General features: G+C 39.4%; 1 protein-coding gene across 4 annotated transcripts; it reads right to left on the reverse strand.

Moving 5' to 3' along the window:
* Positions 1-744: 744 nt before the first annotated feature.
* On the reverse strand, positions 745-21,417 carry ccdc9b (coiled-coil domain containing 9B). 4 transcript variants are annotated; one of them, XM_008399472.2, is made up of 15 exons: positions 19,734-20,444; positions 19,550-19,608; positions 18,483-18,590; positions 17,258-17,362; positions 17,017-17,172; positions 15,534-15,707; positions 11,752-11,814; positions 10,328-10,506; positions 9,036-9,085; positions 8,895-8,936; positions 7,979-8,075; positions 6,146-6,179; positions 5,503-6,049; positions 4,646-4,728; positions 745-4,298 (listed from the first exon to the last, which is right to left on the reverse strand). In XM_008399472.2, the coding sequence occupies exons 3-15, from the start codon at positions 18,576-18,578 to the stop codon at positions 4,272-4,274; spliced, it is 1,653 nt and encodes a 550-aa protein (XP_008397694.1). In that variant the 5' UTR covers positions 18,579-18,590; positions 19,550-19,608; positions 19,734-20,444; the 3' UTR covers positions 745-4,271. The 4 variants fall into 4 exon arrangements, with proteins under 4 accessions (XP_008397694.1, XP_008397693.1, XP_008397691.1 ...); XM_008399471.2 differs by having other exon boundaries at positions 19,550-19,658; XM_008399469.2 differs by lacking the exons at positions 19,550-19,608; positions 19,734-20,444 and adding an exon at positions 20,457-21,417.
* Positions 21,418-22,682: the final 1,265 nt, after the last annotated feature.

A 22,682-nucleotide genomic window follows, 5' to 3' on the forward strand; every position in this document is an offset into this window, starting at 1 on the left:
ATAGAATTATATGTGTTATCTGGAATATTTACCATTTAGGATTTTTGATCCACAGATGTGGGCAAAAATAAAGAATAAGGAGCCGCTGAATTTGCTAGACATTTTATGTACTTATTGAACAGAAACATCCCTTTTTCTGGATTGTATGGAGTAACATTGGGAGTCTAGCAAGCTCCTGCTAGGTGGGTAATTAATTGGACTATTTACTGTTACAGCCTAAACTGTAAGAGGCAGCTGCCTCTTATAGTTTCCTGTAGTTCCTCGTTGGCTTATTTTTTTTTACTGCTACTTTATTTATGAAGCACTTTAAGAACAACAGCTGCAACAAAGTGCTGCACAGATAAAATCAATGACTTAAAGCAACGAGGTTATTAAGACTTTTAAAGCAAAAGTCTCAGGGTGTGTCAGATGAATCAATGAAGGAGCTGAACTCTAGAAATGAACCAAAACTTTAACCATTGTTCCAGATTATTCATTTAAATACCAAACATAGACATATAAAACCTATAAAGAAACTTGAGATTGGAGTGAAGGTTCACCTTCCAGAAGGATAACATGTAATTCTACCAAAGTGTAAAGTGTATAAACTTCATAAAGGCTGAACTAATTAAAGGCAAATTTATTTAGTGCTATTAAGGCTGAAATGTATCTTATTTGAGGCAAAATACCAAAAGATTAGATCAGATGTACACTTATTCTACCGTCGGTGTGAAGTGCAACAAAACAATATTAAACATCAAAAGGTTTTGACATACAGAAACAAACTTTATTGATGTTATGACTTCTTAGGTTTGCCCTACGGTACATGAAGGCCTGTCCCACATGGATTCACAATGCAAAAAGCTGTGGCAACAACTCATACGCTTAAAAATAGTCACATACAACCATTTTACTTTTGCATGTGAAAACTTAAAAGGGCAGCGTTGCACACACAAGGTGAATAATAACCTCCTACATTAGTCACTTCATGAAGTAATACCTTGAAAGTACCTAACAAGGACATGTAACACCTAACTACTCTAGGATCGTACGCCCTAAACGTCTTTTTACACTGAATCCCACAGGGAGTTTTAAAGGCATCAAAGGTCGCCTGTTTTTCAAACAGATGCTCCTTTGCAAGAAATGTACCATCTTCTCAGTACGAAAATTAAGGCCTCCTGTCGTGTCCTCGTGAACGGATTGAATCCATCTTGGTGTTACAACAGATTCCAGATTATTAGTTGTTTTTTTTATGTAACTTCATCCAAAGCTGATAGTCTCCCAGCCTCACAAAGCATGTCCGCTGCGTTCTCCACTCAGGGTTATATAACTGTTTACTATACTGCAGCTCTGATGGAAGCCACAAACATTTCTGAGGACAGTGTTCTTGTAAGGCTTCTTATCATGTGATACCAAAAATAACACAGCTGACAGGCAATAAACACAAAAGCACACGCTGGTCACAGGGAGACAGCGTTTTTCTTTTTTTTTTGATTCGCAAGGAACATTCGGATGTCTGCACATAAGGCAAATAAATAAAATAACTGCAGCTGCATGTGATAGTTATGATACAAACCATGAATTTAAAATACACCTTCAGTCTCTGAAGAATCCAAAGAGCAAGGCACAAGAACTGGGTCATTTCTTCATTGAGATCAGCTTTCTGAAAAATGTGAGCTTTCCATAAAAGTTATAATAAAGAATAAATGGCGGAACGATATTAAAGTGGTGTGTCTGCAGAACCGCGGTGCTCTGACTGAAGTAAGTTTGTCACACAAGACCTCAAGTCAAGAAAAAGGGGTCAGAAGTTATTTGATCCGATTGTATCATGATTATGACTTTAAAAGAAACTGTTTTAGTAAATATATCAAAAACAGATGTGTTTTAATGACCAAAGTCAGTTTCATTTAGGTCAGAATTATGGCCAGGCATATGCTGTATTATAAATCTCACTTAATTATTGAGATTGATTTGTAAAATTGCGTAACACCTGGGTTTCTTTTTATGTTTATAGCTAATTGCTTAACCAGGCCTATGTTTTGCAAAGTGTTAATGAAATACCTGCAACACAGTCAGAGTAGCAAATCCTTCACTCTATAAGGGAAAATATTATTGTAATAATACCATATTTGGTGTAAAGTTGGAGAGAAGGTTGTAATAAACCATTCAAAAACAGTTTCATCCCCATTTGCTGAAAAAACTAATTAGCAAAAAAAAAAAAAAAAATGCACTTACGGTACGATGCCTCAGTTTTATTACACCAAGACTAAAACATGCATTTAAAGGGACTCTTTGATATTTTTAAAGTGTGGCTCCCTTAAAATGTTATGAGCAGTTAAAATCTTACTGGCAGTAGATAATTATCTTAGCATCTTCATTCAGTATAAATGGAGGTTAGTTGGACTTAGAGGCTGAAAACAAAAAGAAGACATGTGACATATTTACAAAACTCCAGTCTCAAAACCTTCTAAGCAATTTATGCTGATACAAATTTCAGAGCTTTGATCGTTTGCTTTGGATGTCTTATCTTTTAACATTGCACATGCTTTTTATGTCTCTCTTCTAATTACAATGAAAATGTGTTTCCTGGACTCCTGCAGTAATTGGATAATTGTATTCTATAGCAATTCAAGCCAAGCAGAGTACATGTGTGAGACCTTGAATGGGAAATCAGCTCCACCCTCAGAGTCTTTTCTACCGTTTGGTTTGCATTTCATTCTCCTCGTTCTTTCTGAGTTTAAACAAGGTGAAGAAGACGATAATATGCCTCATTTTTCTTACTGGCTATGAAAATGGACATGGCTACAGGTCAGCTGAGGTCTTCTACCCTGGAAGCAGTAGGCTCCCAGAGCTTTAGACACTGGGCCAGTCCAAAAGATGTCAAGAAGAAAAATAAAACACAAAATCAAAATGTTCTGTCCAGTCTAATGAAACTGAATGAGCCTGTAATTTCTTTTCGTATTATACATTATACATTTTGCATCATTTAGTTTTTAGCAATGTTTCGGAGGATTCCAAGTCTGCATGCTATTTAATTGATTTATACACTCCATTACTTTTATATTAGACAGCTTCTCTCAGTTACTTTACATATTCATCCATTTCCTACTTCCGTTTCCAATAAAAATAACTGCTTGGCTTTCTTTATGAAAAAAATAAATCATCCAATGCAAACATTTCAAATGTTCATTGACATATAGTCCTGACATTGCCACTTAAACATAAAACACAAGTGGAAGTAGGCTGTGGGGTTCGCCACTCTCATTAGAATCAGTAAAATTTGGGGTGTGAAAAAAAGCTTTGCTTTAGACACATAAAATACTCTTCAGTTTCTCAACAGTGAACATGGGGCGACAGATAAATCACTGTTATTTTGCAAATCCTGCCCTGGGCAACTTCCAAAAAGCCTTTATTAGGAGCCGCTACTGGCTACCTCTTGAACTAGCCGTTACCTTCGGTCTCCTGGACTGCCTCATCTAGATTTATGCCAAATGAAGATGCTCAGTGCCATGCTAGGTAGCCTAACATTAACTGCTTACAACCTTTTACTAGGACCTCATTTCAAGAGCATAGCTGTTCCTATAAAGCTGCCATGTTGGGAGAGTCAGAGTTTGGTAATCCTGTTTTTTTTGTTTGTTTGTTTGTTTTTTACAATTGCCCTAGGCTAGAAATCTCAAGCTAGCACAAAAGAAACCTTTTTCTGATAACCAGCAAGTCCCATTTTTAAGTTTTCTTGGTGAAACATTCTTATCAGAAAACTGTAAATCCAGGTCACTTTGCAGATGCACTGAGAGTTGCAGGTTTTGTTCTGAAAGGAGCCAACAAATAACATCCAATCAGTTACTGAACGTAGAAATTAAGACTCTGTTATGTGTCTGAAGTTAAATAATATTTTAGTCAAAATAATTCCCAAGGCTAAATCAGGCACTATTATTTCACTGTGGCTTAATTTACTGTCAAAGACTACCTAAGTTAAACTGACTAGCTAGCCTCCAGATATGTACCTTTAACTCTTCCTATAAATGTAAACATTTAAAGATATTGCACTCAAGCAGCTTACTAACATACTGAAGAATGTCTCAGTAAACAGTCCTGTATACTCATAAAGTGCTTAGATGTAAAAAATATTTGAAATGCTCAATAACACTTCCTAATCTGGTGTCAGAAATTAGATTCAGTAGGAGGGTCTCGCCGCTGCGAAATGAAAGGTTGGTTTTTAGCTTGGAGGCCACTGAAGCAAAAAAGCATCCAAAACGCAGCAATTTGGTTTCAGGATTGATGCTCCAAAAATGTCAAACAACCTTCCCGTGCTCTCTCGCCTGCAAAAAGAGAAAACATGCACACAAATTAATGACTAAATCTTTTTTTTTTTTTTCTAAGTTCACAATTTATGTAACTCAAATGCACCACTTCTCTATGTGAATGATAAGAGTGGGAGGTTTTTGTGCATGTCCGAGTGGATGATGAGATGAAGAGGTATTATCTGCACTCCACCAGGCCCTCAGGGGTGGTGACTATACTGGGATCAAAGCTGCAGTGCGGATATATTGCACATCGCTCTTCATCCATCTAACTCCTCATCCATTTATACCTCCATCCTCCCATCAGTCCATTTACACATCTATTACATGATCCCCCCATCCTTCTTCCTGTCCCTGGTACTGACCTTGTCATTGCTGGTGGAGTGTGCTGGGTGTGACTCTCCTGAATCTATTCTCAGGACAGACAGAGTGGAGTCTATCAGTTCTTCTGTGACAGAAAACAAAAAAAAAGTGAATATTCAGTCTTTAAACGGTGCTTTAGGTTTTATGTGATACACCAATTCAAAGTAGCACATAATTGTAGCATACATGTCAGAGAGGTGTTTATTTGTATTTAGCAACCCCCAGATGCTGCTGTCTGGATCCAGCTGCCATTGCAACCACAGCTGTAAGTCTCCACCAGCTTTGCAAATCTCTTTGCTGTTTGTTTTTTGTTGTTGTTTTTTTGGAAAATACATGAACTCTCAGTCAGACTGGATTGAGAGTTTCTATGAACAGCAAATTTTAATCCTTGTCCCACACTGGACTTTGACTGGGCCATTCTAAGAATTGACTATAAGTAATTTGATTTGAAACCATTCCATTGTAGCTCCAACAGAGGGTTAGTGTTGTCCTCTTGGAGATGTGTTGGTAGGTTTGGTATATTCTTTTTATTTTCAGGCGGCAGCAGATTGAACAGAGTTCAATGAGATGCTTAAAACGTGGGATACTGTTTTACAAGTAGCAAATTGTTTGAGTTTACTAATTTCACACTGAATACTAACATGCGAAATCTGTTTATGACTTAAGTGAATTCTGACGCCGGTTAGTTGCACAAAATGTTATGTAAATATGTCAGAGTAAATAGGGCTAAAAACAGACTAATTTCTGGGGTTTGATTTGTAAAAATAAAGAATAATTTTAAAAAATTCTCCAGAGATTTAAGGTCTAGAACATTTGTGTAATTCTGACGCCGGTTAGAATTTGCCATCAAAGCGGTTACCTGTGTTCGTACTGCTGCTGTTGCACTTGGACACCTCTACAGGCTGGACGGGGCTCTCATGTGGAGAGGTGCTGGTTTTTTCACCAGAAGTAATGCTGGAAACTTCAGGGCTGCTGGTGTCTTTTGTAACGTTTTCAGTTTTAGATGCCGGCTGCTGGGCAACAGGAGGAGAAGGAAGACCCCCTCCTTTATCCTGGGAACTACTATCATCCTGCTCTGGCCTCTGCACCTCACTGTGTTTTGGTGAGGAGGCTTTCAGAGAGCCTTTAGATTCTGGAGCTGCAGAATGTAAAGAGGTCGTAGTTTGCTTAGCGGGTGCCCTCTGGATGAGTTCCTCTGAGAAACGTACTTTCTTCTCTAGTCCTCGAGGGGATGAGGTTGCTGCTTTCCTCTGAGTAACTTTATCCTCTTTCAAGCTATCAGAATCTTCAGGTGCACTTAAGGGATCTGGCTTTGCTTTTGAGTCTTGATCTTTCAGATTCCCTTCATTAGCATCTGTTAGAGCATCGAGTTCTTCAAGGAATTCCTCCAGTGTTGTGTCAGCAGTCTGGAAGATGAAATAAAAAGAACAAAGTGTTTATTGGCTATTTTCTTTGCAATCTGTGCAGTTTATGTTTGTTCTCTGCTAAATTTCATTTCTGACCTGTGTATTCTCTCCATCGTCATTATCCTGCCATCTGAAAAACATGAACGTATTTCAGAATTTTTCTTTTAGCTGAAATGCAGAGGCTGCTTCGTTACCTCAAAATATCTAAAAGCTGACATATAGGGAGAAATTTCCGAGTTTGCAAACATTTATCTTTTTTCTTAAGCTTTGGCTCAGGGTCCAAAATATCAGTCGGATCCTTAGGACAGAACTGCATGTAACTTGATTCAGAACTAACATCACAATTTCAGTATGCTTACAAATGTAATGCCCGTCATAGTCCAGATTTAAATTCTGCTTGTCAATTGATCATATGGCACCTTCTCTGAATTCCCTGTCCACAGATATAGCAACCAGTATGCTAAATGTTGCCAACTTAGCAAATTTGTTGCTAAATTTTGTTACTTTTCATACCCTTTAGCAACTTTTGTTTTCCTCCCAAAAAGTAAATAACTCTAGGCACTTTTTATGGAATTATTAAAGATTTTTGAAGAGTTATGAAACCCTTTTCGCACTTCTCCGTGATTAGCGAATCCTGCCACTCCCCATCACTCTCACAGGCAGCAGAGTCCTCACACAGCTGTACCTTTCCAGGTACAGGAAGATCAGATCTCTCTGCATCCTGCTGCTAATGAACTGAATTTGTGCACAATCACAAATCCTATCATCTATACCATAATATAGAAATAAAAATATGTCTATTTTGATCATTTTGGATTATTAATGAAGGGTGTACTCTAGAAAAATGTTAAAAATAACAGCTTTAGTATGAGTTCTAGTAGGTTCCCACATGGACCATAGGCCGAAAGACCAAATCCAGACTCACAAAATCAAAACAAATAAAAAAAAAAAAAAAATTAATGTTAAGCAAATAACTTTTTTTGTGAATGAGAGAAAAAAGTAGAGGCTTTTCTTTAAGCCATCTGACAAGCAGTGCACAGCAACACCAGAGGGAATGCTGCATTATTTTATCTTCCGAATAGTCATACCAAACTTTACGTCTCTTTAAAAGGATTTTAAGCCGTAGTATTGACATAAAGGACAAGTTCAGCAGTTTTAAAACCGAGTCTGCTGTTGTTGGCAGCACACACATTCCTACTTTAAATTACAAGTGGAGATTATGTCTGTCTTTATACCTTGATGAGGGCTTAGCTGTATAAACTTTTGTTGATTAATTTAATCGTTTTTCTGAAAGAAAACATTGTTTATCCAAAGTGCTTTGTAATTTGATTCTCGACCAAACGCTCCATTATCCATTAGTGGCGATGATGAGACTGCAGGGTGCAATCTGTACTTCCGTTGCCGACTCGGAAAGAGGGAGCATTGATCAGAAATGTGCTGCAAACTGTGTCAGTAGAACAGCTGGAACCTCTCAGGACACACCTCTGTGTCTTAATCTGTCCCTGCACTACATTTGCTCTATGTGGAATAAAGATTTTTAAAAAAATGTAAGGTGTTTTATAATTAAAGATTCAAAGAATGAGGTGTGCACTGCTTCCCTTCATGCCCAGTTCCTGAGTTTAAAGTAAAACCAGCTCTTTCCCCAGTGCTGATACAATGTGCTCGCACACAAGCTGGAGGAGACAAGCTGACTGCAGCAGATGCAAACAAGGCCTTTCGGGTTATTTAATCAGCTGCCGCAACATCTAAGTCAAGTCTCATGACATTCGGCGAAATTTGTACACAAGGGCACAGTTCAGGGAAACAAAATGGCCTTCCCACATCCTATTTACGCATTTCATTAGTCATAGTTATTTCTCTCATGACAATTAACTGATGGTGCAGTTGGAGAAATCCCGATGCAGATTATATGTTCTGTTTGTTACTGACCTCCTGGCCCTCCCAGTTAATCGATCTTTGCCTTTTGCTTTGCTGCTCATCACGAGCACGTTTTTAGCTGCCTTGTCTTTGCCTCGCTTGTCGTGACCTAAAACAGAGGAGTACAGAAAAGGTAAATTTTTATTCATCATGTCTTGGCATAGACACAGGACTTTGCAGAGACATTCATACTCCTTAAACCTTTAAATATGTCCTCACGGTACAACCATAAACCTCATTTTATTAGGATCACAAAGTGTTAACTTACTGTGAAGTGGGAACAAGACATGATACAATGCTCTCAATTTTAATAATTCACAATAAATCTGAAAAGTTTTGTCGCCCAGAGTTAATACTTTGTCCGGCAACCTTTTGCTGCGACTGCAAGTTTGTTAGTTTTTTTTTTTGGGGGGGTGAGTTTACCAGCTTTGCACTGAATATTGCATCTTTTATTTTCAGAAATGAATTTTGAAGTCTTGCTAAAAGATCTTAATTAAATGCAAGTCTAGGCTAATTAAATGCATGAATAAGCTTCGATCTAAACCGCGCTGTTGTAGCTCTGTATGAGAGAGCTGTATGTTCAGGGTCAATGAATCTCTGAGCAAGACTTACTGTAAATACTTTGCTGTCTCCAACAGGTCTTCCTCCAGGTTTGGCCTATTTTTAGCTTCATCCATCTTACCATCAACTCTGGCCAATTTCCCTATGATTGCTGAAGAAAACTATCCCCATCGTGCACAATCTTGCCAGCTGTATATTTTTCATATTTGATGAAGAACATGTATAATTTTTTTTCCACTTCATGTTGATTTATTGCTAATATTTTAATAAAATACATCAAAAGTTTGTGGTTGTTGTGTGACCTCTGAAAGCAACCAAGGGGTCTGAATACTTTATGAACGTTCCGAAGCAATCAACGGCTAAATACCTTTCGAACTCGCCTTCGAACCTCTTCTGGCATTCCGTCCTCCTGGAACCATTAAAAACAAAAATGTGTCTTTTTATTATAGTGTCGTTATGTGAAAGCTTTTCATCCACTTATTTTTTTTTACAGAAATCATCTTAATACCTCTAGCCAAAGCTGCCCAGTCTCTATCAGGAAGAGATTTGTCTGAAAACCTAGAGGGAGAGGCACAATTTAGACAGAGGGAAAATTGGTCCATCTCAGTTTTTTGATATTTTAGTCAGTCGCAGAATTATAGGACTAAATTGTAACATTTTAGATAGCCCATTAAAAATGTTATACCAAGAGTCACATCCAAACAGTTTGCAACCGTCAGATAAAAAGCACATTTCCGCCTGTGTTCTTGCCCGGGGGCCTTGTTTAAGCTTTGCCAAATAAGGCAAACTATTCCGACGCTTATCCTCGGCTAAAAATAGCAGGTCCTCCCTTGTCTCTTTACATTTTGATGCTTCCTTAAACAGCACCAGTAATTTGCTCTCTGCACTACACCTCGACTTGTTTGAAATCCAACAAAACATTTCAAAACGAAGGGCTGCATTTCTGCTTCCAGTCATTTAGGCTCTGTCTGCGTGATTTCACCAATTGATGAGACTTTTTTTGAACTTCAAATAGCTTTAGTAATGGAGGATTTTACTGAATAATCTAATAAAATTAAGAATGCTGCCATTTGTTGTTTTTTTTCCTCCCATCTGGTCTGGAAGAGCTTTTAGTCTTTTACCAAGTAGTGATTTAAAAGCAATAAAAAAAATGACAGCATGCTGTGTATTTCTCATGTATGGGGTTATCTAATATCAATTTCAACAACAATGAAAAAATCAAGTTACAGGGATATATTTTTCTTTCTTGGAGCAAATTTTAACTAAAACTTGCTGCTGACATTAGAGGATGCATGTTGGGATGAAACAAGAGAGAGCGCCCAAAATGGACTGATTTAAGATCGTGTGAGGGCAGCCCTGTTGAAAAAGGTTATTGTCAAATAACGTTTGCCAATATTTGTGGTACACATAAATTAAAGTATGGGCTACATTGCGCAGTTGGTAGCTCTCACTGGAATAAGAAGGTCCTGGGTTTGCATGTTCTCTCTGGTAGACTGACCTCCTCTCATGGCCCAAAAACATGGCTGCCAGGTCAATTGATCTCTCTAAGCTGCTCTTATGTATAAGTGTGTGCAGGAATTGCTGTTTGTCCCCCATACAAAAATAATTAATAAACATAAGTAAACTTCCATTTGCTACAACAATACTGATATAATGTTCAAGATTTTTCATAAAAAAAATAAAAAAAGTTGTTGCCTCTATCAGCAAAGGACACCGATAAACCAAGATGTTAGAAGACCCACCATATTTGACATGCTAAGAGGGTTCAGCAAGAAATAAACAGGTCTTACGTGCTCTTACATGTTTTCGGTTTTGTCCATGTCCCACGCACGTCTCCACTGCCCCTTTGCATTTTTGTGGCGCGCCACTCTCTCCCTGTCAATCTGCTCACGTTCCTTCTTCCACCGTAGATACTCCTCCTGTTCCTCCCTTGATGTTGGGATGTTGAGGTCTGTGCTGGGCTGCGTGCTCTCAGGCTCCTACTTGGACACAAAACACGTCAATGTATTTTAACGCACAAAACAAAACAAAAAAACAACAAAAAAAACGCATTTTATTGAAGCAGCAACAAGAAAATGTGAAGTTGAAACAGCAAAGAATTTTAATTTTTAGCATATTTATGCTCCTATGGTCTTATTCTGAACATAGAGGGACAGTAATAAAGAAATGGGTAGCATAGACTTAATAAAATCAGGCCTCCTTCCTCCAGGGACTGCATGCTAAATGTAGATCAGATGCAGGCACTTTAATACATCAAAGGAGACACAGGTTGTGCGGTGAAGTTATAAAGCCTTGGAGCAAACCAGGACAATAAATGGCACTCTACAGAGATACATGGAAAAGTTAAGGGAAAAATCTGCATTGCAAAGAAATCTGCAACCAAAAAAAGAACTGTGAACAAAAGAGACACGACAAGTGCTGGTAAGCATTGTCGACATTTTCCACCCCGGTTTGTACCAATTGCAGAAGAGTAAACATGTTTTCTAGGCTCATCCTTGTGTTTACCATTGTTTCTGCACCTCCCTTATCTGCGGCCCTCAGAGAAGCTCTGTGGCCACATGGGAGGTCTTTCTCTCATGTTCAGACAGGTCGACTCCGACTGCCACCAGCCGTTAATTAAATCTAACTGAGACCAGTGCTTGATCCTTGATGCTCTTCCATGAAAGCCTGGTTTGAAGACCACACAACAAATAGTTGCCATGTCAACAGGCTGACATCTCTACAGCTCCTCCAGAGTCTCAGAGGGTCATTTGAGTCATTTTCACTGCTTGGATATTTAACTATTGGCAGTGTTTGCAGCGTGGTTATACTTTTTCATTGAAAATGTAATATTTATGGGACCTTTTCCTTCCATTTCATATTTACGAGCTGCTTTGTGTTGTTCTATCACATGAAATCCTAAAAGGTAAAGAACTAAAGTGGTATGAAAATGTAACCAACCATATGGTATTCAGTCTGCCTCCCCAGCCTGTATTATCCAGCTCCTGATTTGCCAGTAGGATGCATGACGATGGGTTAGAAAACACAGGGAAAAAAAAAAAAAAAAAAGACAGCAGCTTCTCAACAACGTGTTGTAGCTCAGATGAGGGTAGTGTGCAAATGTGCATTTGCATTTCTGTGTACTTGCACTCTCTCATGGCTTTTCTCAAATCTGAGAGGGTGCTGTTTTCCAAAAGGAGTGACGATAACTATTCTTGTATGAGTCTGTCCTGTCATTAGTTTACCTGCCGCTGCTCTGTATCCTTATGTTGCTCCTCAGCGTTCATCGGCCCCTGTTTAATCTCCTCCTGCCAGTGAGCAGAGACAGGAAGGTAAAATGTAAGCGGAACAACACCAGGATGACACAGCAATTTGTTGTCAGGCAGTTTAACATTGTTGCAAAGAACCACATCTCTGGTGCTGCCCCAGAAAGCTAAATAAAACCCAGGTAGGTCAGTGACTCATCCTGATTAAGAGTCCCACACTGCCCTCCAGTGGTTTCAAAGTGCAACAACCGAATGAATCAAGACTGAAAATACCTGCTCTTCAAAAGGGTCTTCACAGAAAAGTGCAGTTTGTAGGGAGATGGTATTAAAACCTGCCTGATCTTTAGTTAAAAAAAATAATAATAATTGCATCTCACTACAGAAAAATATTTTTTATATTTCTTTTTCTACAAGTTTTTTTTAGCTCTAGTGGACATGGACAGAGAGAAGAGGAAAGTGCAGTAAACAGTCTGGGGCATCAACACTGAGTCATGTTGCGCCCCAAGAGTTTGTATATTTCTGAATATCTGACAAAGTAATAAGTTTATAGTTACACTTATTTACATGCAAGAACTGCAAAGACATACTATTAAACATTTCAACACATTGGATGACCTGCATTTTTCTTCTTCTTCTGTTTCCCTGTTACCCCACATTCTCCTGTTTCTCGCCAGCTATTTCCCGGAAACCTGCCAGGGGTCCGTCTCTTTGGCAGCATAATGAGCCTTTTTAGAGTGAGAGGGCAGTTGAATGTTAATAAGATCAAATTGGGCCTTTCTGAGTGCTGGGAATGGAGAAACAATCGCGACAGAGGAACGCAGAGCACTTAAAGTGTCCATGGAGAAAAACGGAGACTGGAAGCAGACAGACGGTTGGTAAGAGCCCCCTCTGCCCTCCTCACCCCCTTTTGTTTCTCTCCCACTCTTCACATGCCCTCAGTCTGTTTCTTTTCTCAAAGAGGCTGTGAGGCATATAATCTGAATCACCCGTGAGATACGTACTTCCGTACATAATCATTAGAAAATATTTTTTAATGGTTGGGTTGAGCTGTATCAATTGAAAATGTATCATGAGTTTATCTACTAAAATCTTTTTTAGCATACATTGAGAAAACTAAGGAAACCTGGATGAAGGATCAGTGGCATAAATACACAATTTCAAGAAATGATCAGGATTATCCTGTTACAGTGCAACTTCAATGAGGATCATCTAGATATTTCTCCATTGCCATTTTGTAATTCTGAAGAAGTCACACTTCCAGCTAAGGGGCGGTGACCTCATAAAGTTCCTCAAACAATATGACGCCATTTTGGTTTTACACCTTCCAACCTTAACTCCAAAGGGACTAAATTAGGGGTGTCCTAAGTGCAGTCCATGGGCCTTTGGACTGACTTTTTTTGTGGCTCGACTGTATTCAGTTTTTGGAGCGATTATTCCTGAACTCTATACTTTATGTTGGGTTTATTTCAGTGTTGATTATTTCTATGTACATTATGAAGGGATTTGTCTTTGTATGTAATGATGCCTCAAACAGATTTTCTTCTGATATCCCTGTCCTATGTTGTCCATTTAGCTGCAGTCAACCCTGTGCAGCTTCCTGTCCCTGCTGAAGAGAAGCATCCTGATATTACGCTGCTGTCACCATCAAGCTTTGCTTTTACTTTGTTTTCAGAGCCATGTGAAGTGTTAGATTTCACATGGCTCTGAATTCTAACACATCTACAAAAATGGCTCTGCAATTTAGCATTTGAACCAAAATTAATTTGCTGCATCCTCTAGAAAGTTTTAGGTAAAAACCAGCAGGACTTTCTAGGGTATTATTTAACAACAGCTTTCTTCTTGTCTTCCTTTCAACCAGCTTTGTAGTGTGCGCTACTACTAGTTGTCTTTTTCCATGGTAATTCCAAAATTACCATGGATCTCTTGGCCACTTTTCTGAAAGTCCAGAAAAATATGGAAACGGGATTGTAAACAATGTCCATGTGAAAGCAGGGACTGTGGAGCTGCCGGATAACTGGGGTTTTGGCTACTGCTCAAGTGCTGATTCAGCACACATGATAAATAAGGGAGACAGATTTAGTGGGCCTGGAACAAAGGCAACTAAACACTGATTTCATTCCGTGGCTTTTAGACCACATTAACTCAGAACGATCGGGGAGCAGCACTCTGCATCAGCTAACCAGAGAATCATGTACAAATTTAGAAACTCCCATTAGCTTTGCTTTTATATCCACAGACCCCCAACTTTATGTGTACAGTCGTGAGGCATCATCTGCATGCTCTGAAGCTTATTGACTTGAGCAGCTTGTTTGAGAGCCTTTAAGTGTGAGAGTGTGCTTCACACTGAGACACAGCAGCTGCTCCAAGAGTTTCTGCATACCCGGGGGGACTGAGTTCAGCGAAAGGGTGGCATTTCAAAGCCCAGCCGGGGGGTACCTCATGTGCGCAGGGTAATATCTGGGTTAAGCATGGGATCACAAGCACAGTGCAGCATGAACTGGAGCTACAAAAAAATTTACATACACTTAATAAAAAGATACTGGAACAATCAAACTAAACCTTTTTAGTTCTAGGTCAGTTATGATTCATAAATATTTGCTAAGTGCCAGAATAATGACAGACAGAATCTCACTCTCAAACTCAGAACTTTACATACCCTACTATCCTTTAGATTAATAAAGATCATCTTAATTAATTGGAGCCACATCTGTGGGTGTAGTTTTAGGCACCTGCTAGTGTGACACCATGGAAAGTCCTTCAAGATCTCAGGAAATCTGTTTCTTCCTTGGCTACATGTTCAAAGTGAACACAGGAAAAAAAAAGAAAAAAAAACATAAAAATCCAGATTACAATTTGAAAATGCATTCTGGAACGAAGATCTCCTTTGCTCAGATGAAACTAAAATTGAAGTGTTTATGACAACCGTAGTTACATTTAAAAGAAAAAGGGGCAAAGATGCAAGCCTACATGGAAACACTGTAGCAATATGTTAAGAAAGCAGATGGAAAGGTAAAGTTTGGGCATAAAAGGGTTTTAGGGACAGTAACCTTTAGCATCCCACCAAATTAGTAACACGTGACTTTAGGACAACATAAATGTTATTAATAAACTTTTGACCCTGAAGAAAGCAAAAAGTAATCTCTCAATACAACTCTCGTTACTGTAGCATTTAGCAAAGAGAAATTATTTAAATTATCCTAACTGACTTAAAATATGAAAAGTTTAATCTGATTTACTGTCAGGCAGCAGGAAACGAGTGTTTCGCAATGTGTACAAACATCTGTTTTTAAAAGTCCAAAATAAAAAAGGAGTTTTGTGGATCCTGTGAAATCTGCATATAAGATAACATAATGGAATTTCAAATATTCGAAAGTTACAAAGAAATATTAAACAACAATCAACAAAGAGAACATATCAGGGAGAGAAAAAAAAAGTTCTCAGAATTCCAAATCAAAATTAGCTTAAAAGACAAGTGTTCAGTGTTTTAAAATATATTTAGACCAAAGTTTATATTAGCCAGCTGGGTTTTTACAGAGCAACAGCTCCATCAGCAGGCCCCCTCTTTCCTAATCCCACAGCAGTAAGTCACAGCCTCAGCCCACCTCCTGTCTGCTCCTTATTGTGCTCAGTCACTAGAGGGGACGGGCGGGCAGACATGTCTGACATCTATGTAAAACACATGGGTGCAGCAGGAGAGAATAAACAAAGAGGAGAAGTGCGAAAGAAGGCAGACGGAAGAGCTCAGTGTGTCTGAATCAGACCTTTGCTGCTACTGCTGCCGCTGATGATGATGATGATTCCTGCTTAGTCGTCTTAGACGGCTGCTTTCCTCTCCCAGCTGACTCCACTTGCCTCGTCTGTCCTTCATCCAAGGGGCTCTTGACATCTGTGGGGCCCGGTTGCTTCTCTGGCCTCTCACTCACCACCCTTTTGCCCTGAGGAGACACTTTATAATGTCAGAGTATCACATCTAATGTGCTTTGCAGCAACATAAGAGTCTGACTTGCAAAACAAAGAGCCAAATGCAAATTGTGTCCGTAAAAATAGTGTTTCTAGGAGAGCTGCACAGTGCATCACAGAATCTATATTGTCAGTGAAATATGCAACATTGCTTGGATGCAATATTTGGCAGACTTTGGGATTTCTGGTGCCATGAAGTCAGACTGCTTGACTCCAGTTTATCAGATGCAGATCTTTCAGTTGAAATATGGAAAAATAACATTAAAATTTTACATTTGTCTTCAGTTACCCAGTCACAATTTTTAGTCATTTTTAACCAGAAGTCTGTAACTTACAGCTCTGAAGTCCCATGTAGTTTTTTTTTCTTAATTTAAAAAAATCATATAAAAATAAGTAATATTTTCAACTATATAGGCAGTAAGAAATGCTACCTTTAGCGTTAGCTTTTTCAGTTTTTAAGCTAAATCTACAACAAACTTCTATACAATGACTACAATGGAGCAAAGGATACAACCGCAAGGGAACATGATATTTGTTGTTCGACTGACTTTGGTGATCAATTTATTTTCCTTCTTTTTCTACAACAGAAAATAACTCAACTGACCTGGCTTTATGCAACGAAGTGTGTTTTCTTACATTGCTGTGAAATGTAATAATTCTTTGCCGTTTTAAAACCAAAACATTTTAATATTTGTAGGTAAAATTATTTCAATTGAACCATTAAGGGTTTTTTGAAGAAAATAAATTAGACAAAACACCTCTGAAAATACCGCATAATCAAACAATGTACGAGTATTTATTTCAAAAAGTGCTTTATTTTGCATGTTTTCAGTTATTTTTCACAATTTATATTTGATGACGACATTCAAGTCTTTTAGGTTGGAAGGCTTCCTTGCCGTCTTTTTCAGAATTGATACTCCTTTTCTATTGTTTTGCTATCGGGTGATCAATGCCTCTCTCATATCATCAAACTGCATAGCTGATACTTTAGATGCATAATCATAAGTTTACAACAAGGTGAACAGTAACTAAAATATATCTATGAACATAACGAAGGCAAAATTATTCAAAATAAATATTAGTCCAGTCTTTTTTATTGTAGAGGATAGAATCCTTTTAAGAAAGTGCTGGACTTCTTAAAAGTCCAGCACTAGTGAGGTTGCATTTAATATTATTATTAGTATTAATTACAAAATAAAATAAAGTGGGTCTGTCAGTAATTATTTAGTCCAAGCTATTTCGAAATTTGGAAGCTTCCTTATACGTGTACCAAAGCGACTTTACCTTTTTTCCATCCATTGTGACCATCAGCTGCTTCCTGGAGCCTCGCCCAGTCCCCTGAGTGGATCCTTCTCCCACCCTGTCAGCCCCACCCTCCTGCTGTCCTGTCCCAGTCGGAGACCCACTCCCAAAAGGCTTTGTTACCACCACGCGACTCTCCTGCCCCCCAAACAAAAATGAACAGCTCATGAAGTTGTTTTTTTTAACAGCATACTCTGAAGAAAGAGCTATGCAGGATACACACATCTGTGGACTTGCTGATTGTGATGGTGAGGTCATCAGCTTTTCCTTTTCGGCTCTGCAGCGCCATTCCCTCCTCTTCTGCCTTTCTCCTGTCCTCTTCCACCTCCTTAAAGAGAAAAAGATACGGTCATATTTAAGAGACATAAAACCTTTAAACATTGAGAGCATGAAGCATAATAACACATTCTCATTGTCCCATTTTTGTTAAATACTTATTTCACTCCTTGGTGTTTAAAATGTTTACATAATCTTAATCTGCTTTTAATTTATTGCTGAATAAGAAAAGTGTTTTAATTCCACTAAAAACAGCAAATATAGTCATTGTTTTACTCATTAAGCAAAAAGCTGTCAGGAGTTGGGACACCTTACTCCTAAGTAGCTAGTGTTATTTCTTTTGGCTGAAATGACTTCAGTTGGACTCTTGTAGTCATCCGACAACCCCCTACATCGCCAGTGAAGTTTTTCATACCTCTCACTCTCAGCTGTGAGATGTTTCGGGAGTTTCTTGAATGTAAAACCTGTTTCAAGCCACCCCACAGCATTGCGATGAGATCATAATCTGGGCTTTGACTCAAGAACTCTCCGACACGCTAAGATTTATTCATTACACCGTCTCATTTTTCGAGGAGGTTCTTAGAAATCAATAACGGTACGATTCATATTGCACAGACTACATGTTTAGGTTTTATAAAGTAGGCAATTCTTTGCAACATAATGTCTGCATCCTTCCATTTTTCAACAAATTCACACATGTGTTGCAAAGAATGTGTTGACACATGTCTGTGCTACTTAGAATAACAATGCTGGTCAGAACAGGAGCAGAACGTAGGGAATGAAATTATTCAACGTTCCTGGTACTGCATTTTTTTATTTCACACTTTTTGTAGTAAGCTGTCTTGTACCATAGTAACAAATTGAAGGTCAACTTGATTTTGCAATAAGTGCTTTGAAATTGGGGGGTGGGGGGGTTCATGCTACAGCTCTTATACAGTGGTTCTTTTGAATTCCTTTTTGAACTAGATACATTACTCCATAAAGTTTCACTTTGTGAGCACAAGATAGACGTTTTTTTAATTCCGATCATGTAAATAAATAAAACAATATTGTGAAATCTATTGAAAGAAAAAGCTGTATAAAAATAATAGTATGTATTGCTTTAAAGAAAGACTAGAAATTCAGCTGGATGCTCTGACTCTGACATAAAGAGGCAAGCAGCTCTTCCTCACCTTGTACCTCTTCATGAGCGCTTCGTTCTTCCTGCGGAGAGCCTCAATCTTCTTGTCCAGCTCCAGATCTCGTTCCTGATCCCTTTTGGGCATCATGTTGCTGGTGGTCTGGTTAGACACATTGAGACATTAATCAATTGTAGGTTTCAGATTTTAACCTTATCTCTGAGAGTCACATAAAAAAGACTATTCTTTTTTTTTTACTTAGGCTATATGCCTAAGTAACTCCTCATCTTCACACATGAAAAAAAATCAAATTTATAAACAGAAATAGCTGACATTGTTTAAAAAAAAAAAGAAAATAATGATTTAATGTTTAAAAGAATAACATTTCGAGTTCATTTTTTAGGAAAGAAATCATAAAGATCACATGGAAAATATGGAAAACTGAAAGGCTCAGGCTGCAAGCAGTCATGTGAAACCTTAATATTGTTTTGTTCATTAAGAGAGGGTAAACCAAAATGCTCATCATTGAGAGACATCTGTGTCTGAGCAACAGCACACAGCCCAAACACAACCTCACAGCCACCACAGATGGAGCATTCATTAGGAAGCTCAGTTACACATATGCAGAGCATCCTAAACATCCCGGTGAAGTCAGCAGGGCACGCCTTACCACAGCACATGAGGCCCAGGGCTAAAAACTCAAATGTGAACTCATGGAGCAGCAGCTTTATCTCTGCAGCAATGCCGCCGATATCAACTGGACGATTGTTGTTAAGTCGAGGCAGCCCAATTGTTGCACAGCATCAAATATCTGTGACTCAGTGATCTCACGTCCTTTGGCCTCCTGTAATTTAATATTCCCTCTACAATCTGGTTTGTCCAGATTGAGGAAAATGGAGCCCAGTTGCAGGTTCCAAGTTTGATGGATCTGTCGAGTTTGGGAAAAACTGATATGTGTGCCAAAGCAGAGAAAGAAAAACTGTAGGCATTTGGATATACTTTGGCAATTTTTAATTGTGAATTTGTTGTACCTTGTTTGCAAGGCAAATCATTTTAGACAAATAGCTTTCTGTCAGAAGAACTTAAGCAGTTACAGTTCCTGAAACACAGAACAGTCTTACCTGTAACAAAACATCTCCAACGTTGAAGTCTTGTGTTCTCCACTTGTGTTTTAGTTGCCCTGAGGGGTTTTGAGGAGGTGATATGCTACAGTGAGTCAGTCATCCTCCACTGTTGCACCAATGACAACACAAAAGTCAAGGTTGTTTCCACGTGATATAACGAGTACGAAGAGAGATGACTCACAGCGAACAAGTGCACAAAGACCACCATCATTTGCATCCCTGTTGCTGCTTAACCTGCAAAGTAAAGGCTTTTCCAGGAGAAGACTTTTTGAAGATCAGGGCTCCTACTGAACTATTAACCATAGATCTATGATGGAGTCTGAGCATGGGTAAAGTTTGGACTCACTCTGCCGAAAGAGACGACAGGCCCGGAAAGTGGTTACCTCACTGTCTGCAGTTGTCAGGGTATCCAAACACAACAGACCATGAGGACATACCACCAAGAATAGGCGCAACAGAGAACCGACTGTGAAATCTCAGCGAGTCCAATGACGAACACAGGTTTCAGCAAAATCAATGCAAGGAGGAGACTCTGTTTGGGGATGTTAAGCCACTGGGCTGGGCTAAGTGTGAAAACAGTGCACCAGTACAGCTAGCGTTCACACACAAAGAATACACAGAGATGGTGTTGTCGGTCGGACGGCACCCATGCACAGGCAAGAGGGCAGCAGAGGAGGAGAAGGGGCCTGCAGGGAAAAAGCTGCCAAGGCTTTCCTCCTACCCAGCGTTCCTGCTTCCCACAGGAGCGGCAGCAGGAGAGAAAGAATGAGCCAGAGAGAGGACTGAAGAGATGCATGTAGCCAGAGCTAAATCTGCGACAGAGGCAGAGCAGGGACGACTGGGGGTGGGGGGCGGGAACCCAACACCAGAGAGGAGAGAAGGGAAGCAGAAAGAAGATACTCACAGGTCTTTCCATGTCAGCGGTGGGAGCCGGGCTGGGTCCGGGAGCGGGGCAGCCGAGGCAGCAGAGAGGGCTGCCTCCCGTTCACGATCATGCCTCGCTTACAATGAGCCAAGTTGGGCAGGCAGCCAAGATGTCTAACAAATGCACAGAGCTCCCCCGTTAACGGATTTTACAGCACCCACCCGCTTGTCCACCCTCTCTCTCCGACTCTCCAAATCTCCCACCCTCCCACTTCTGTGCTCTGTCGCTCCCACTCTCCCCTCTTTAAAAACACTTGCTCTTTCCCCTCCTCACTTACCTAGCATGCTGCTTACATCCTGTGACTCTGCCCACACAGATGCACTTCAGGCATGAGTTTTCTTTTAGCATATAGTCTTCTCCTGGCTGATTATGTGTGTGTTTTTTTAGAGGTCAGTTCTGTGACATATATTTAGAAAAATGTGCTGTAGGTTCACTGATAGCAAAATAACTTTTGAATCTAACAAAAAAAGGAACAATTATGTTATAGTTACTGTTCTTAAAGACGATAACAATCCGGAGATCTTAACATTGTTACTGTTTGGTGTCAAATCTTTTAGCTTTATGATTTCGGCATTTGTTTGTCCCATTGTTGTGCTAATTTTGTTCATCATTGTGTGTTTATTGAATGAAAATAAATAGCTACAATGGTTTGGTAGTTTTCCACTAATAAACAGTCTTGTTTATAATTTGATGTTCATTTTTGGTCTCACTGGGAATCATTCCTCACGGTATTCACAGCCAGACATGCTATTATCCAAACCGAGACGTTGTAAATGAGATGCATGTGCTGCCCGTTCTCTGTTCTCATGCGGCTTCAGCAGCTGTGTCTCCTTTAAGTGCCTGACTGCATGTTTCAGACAATGAAAAGGTTTCCCAAAGACATGGGATCCAGAGGAAAATAATACCTTACTAGTGTTTGTGCTTGGAGTTGTAGTTAAACCTTCCATTCTGTGAAAAAAATAAATAAAAAATGTAATGTTTATCACGAAAACAAAAAACAAAAATCAGCATGTAATTGACATATTAATAGCATTGCTAACAGTTTAGCATACCAATATCAGACTTATTCAAAGGTTTATGTAGAATATTTCTTAAAACATAAGCTGTAATCTTCTAGCATGTTAGGGCCTAAAGATCACTGAAGAAAAAAATAGGTGTACCATATTTTCCGCACTATAAGGCGCACCTTCACTGAATGGCCTATTTTAAAACTTTTTTCATATATAACAGACGCTACAGTTAGGGTTGCCACCCGTCCCGTATTGAGCATATACGAGACGCGATTTGTTCCGCACTCTACAAATATGGATGTGTGATAACAAAGAACTGGTCCCCGAGTACTTTATATAGTAGGCTGCCCCAGTCATTGTTTCACTCACGGTGTTGGTGTTGCGATATTGTGCCCAACTGCTTTCTGGGTAACACAGACCAACCGACACGCTGCCGCCGCAGTCTCTGTCTGTCTTCCCCCGACCCCCAGGCTTTAAATGTACAGGGGCTGGTCCCTTGGTAACCCTAGTCGAAGCACCCCGGATGAATATCTAAAGCCACTTTGTTGACATAAAGAATGTCAACAAAACAGTCCGAGTCGGGTCGGGAGGAGAGCCTTCCGCGACTGGGCCGGGGCGTGGCCGGAGGATGGTCACCCTTCTCCGTTCTTGCACAGCATGTTGGTGGAGAACATGGTGCTATCCCAGCATGCATCGCGCGCTTCTTTTTCGGGCGAAAATGAAGTCAGCGGCTGCTTACCGTAGTTGCTAGACCTGTTGTGGCTCAATATTGGTCCATATATAAGGCCCACCGGATTATAAGGCGCACTGTCGGCTTTTGAGGAAATTGAAGGTTTTTGGTGCGCCTTATACTGCTGAAAATACGGTAATTCACTGCTTTTAGTCAAGATTTTGACTATCAAGGCATTTCTCAGACAAAATGAGTGCATGTACACATGTGTGAGAGTATAAGTACAGGTGTTTCTAACAGAGTATATGTGCATAACTGGAGAGATTTAGTCTTCTATCCAAAAAAAGCTTTGTTTTTAAAGTAGAATTATGTGCCTAAAAGACCTCAAACAAACTTAATAACGCTCATGCTGCATTTGTCTTTATTGTCTCCATAGTGGTAGGATGCAGACATTATGAATGATTTCTCATGGATATTAGATAATTTTCTCTTTTTTAAAGGTTCTTTTGTGCCATGATAATTTTT

This window comes from Poecilia reticulata, linkage group LG22 (genome assembly GCF_000633615.1).
Source record: "Poecilia reticulata strain Guanapo linkage group LG22, Guppy_female_1.0+MT, whole genome shotgun sequence".
NCBI lineage: Eukaryota > Metazoa > Chordata > Actinopteri > Cyprinodontiformes > Poeciliidae > Poecilia > Poecilia reticulata.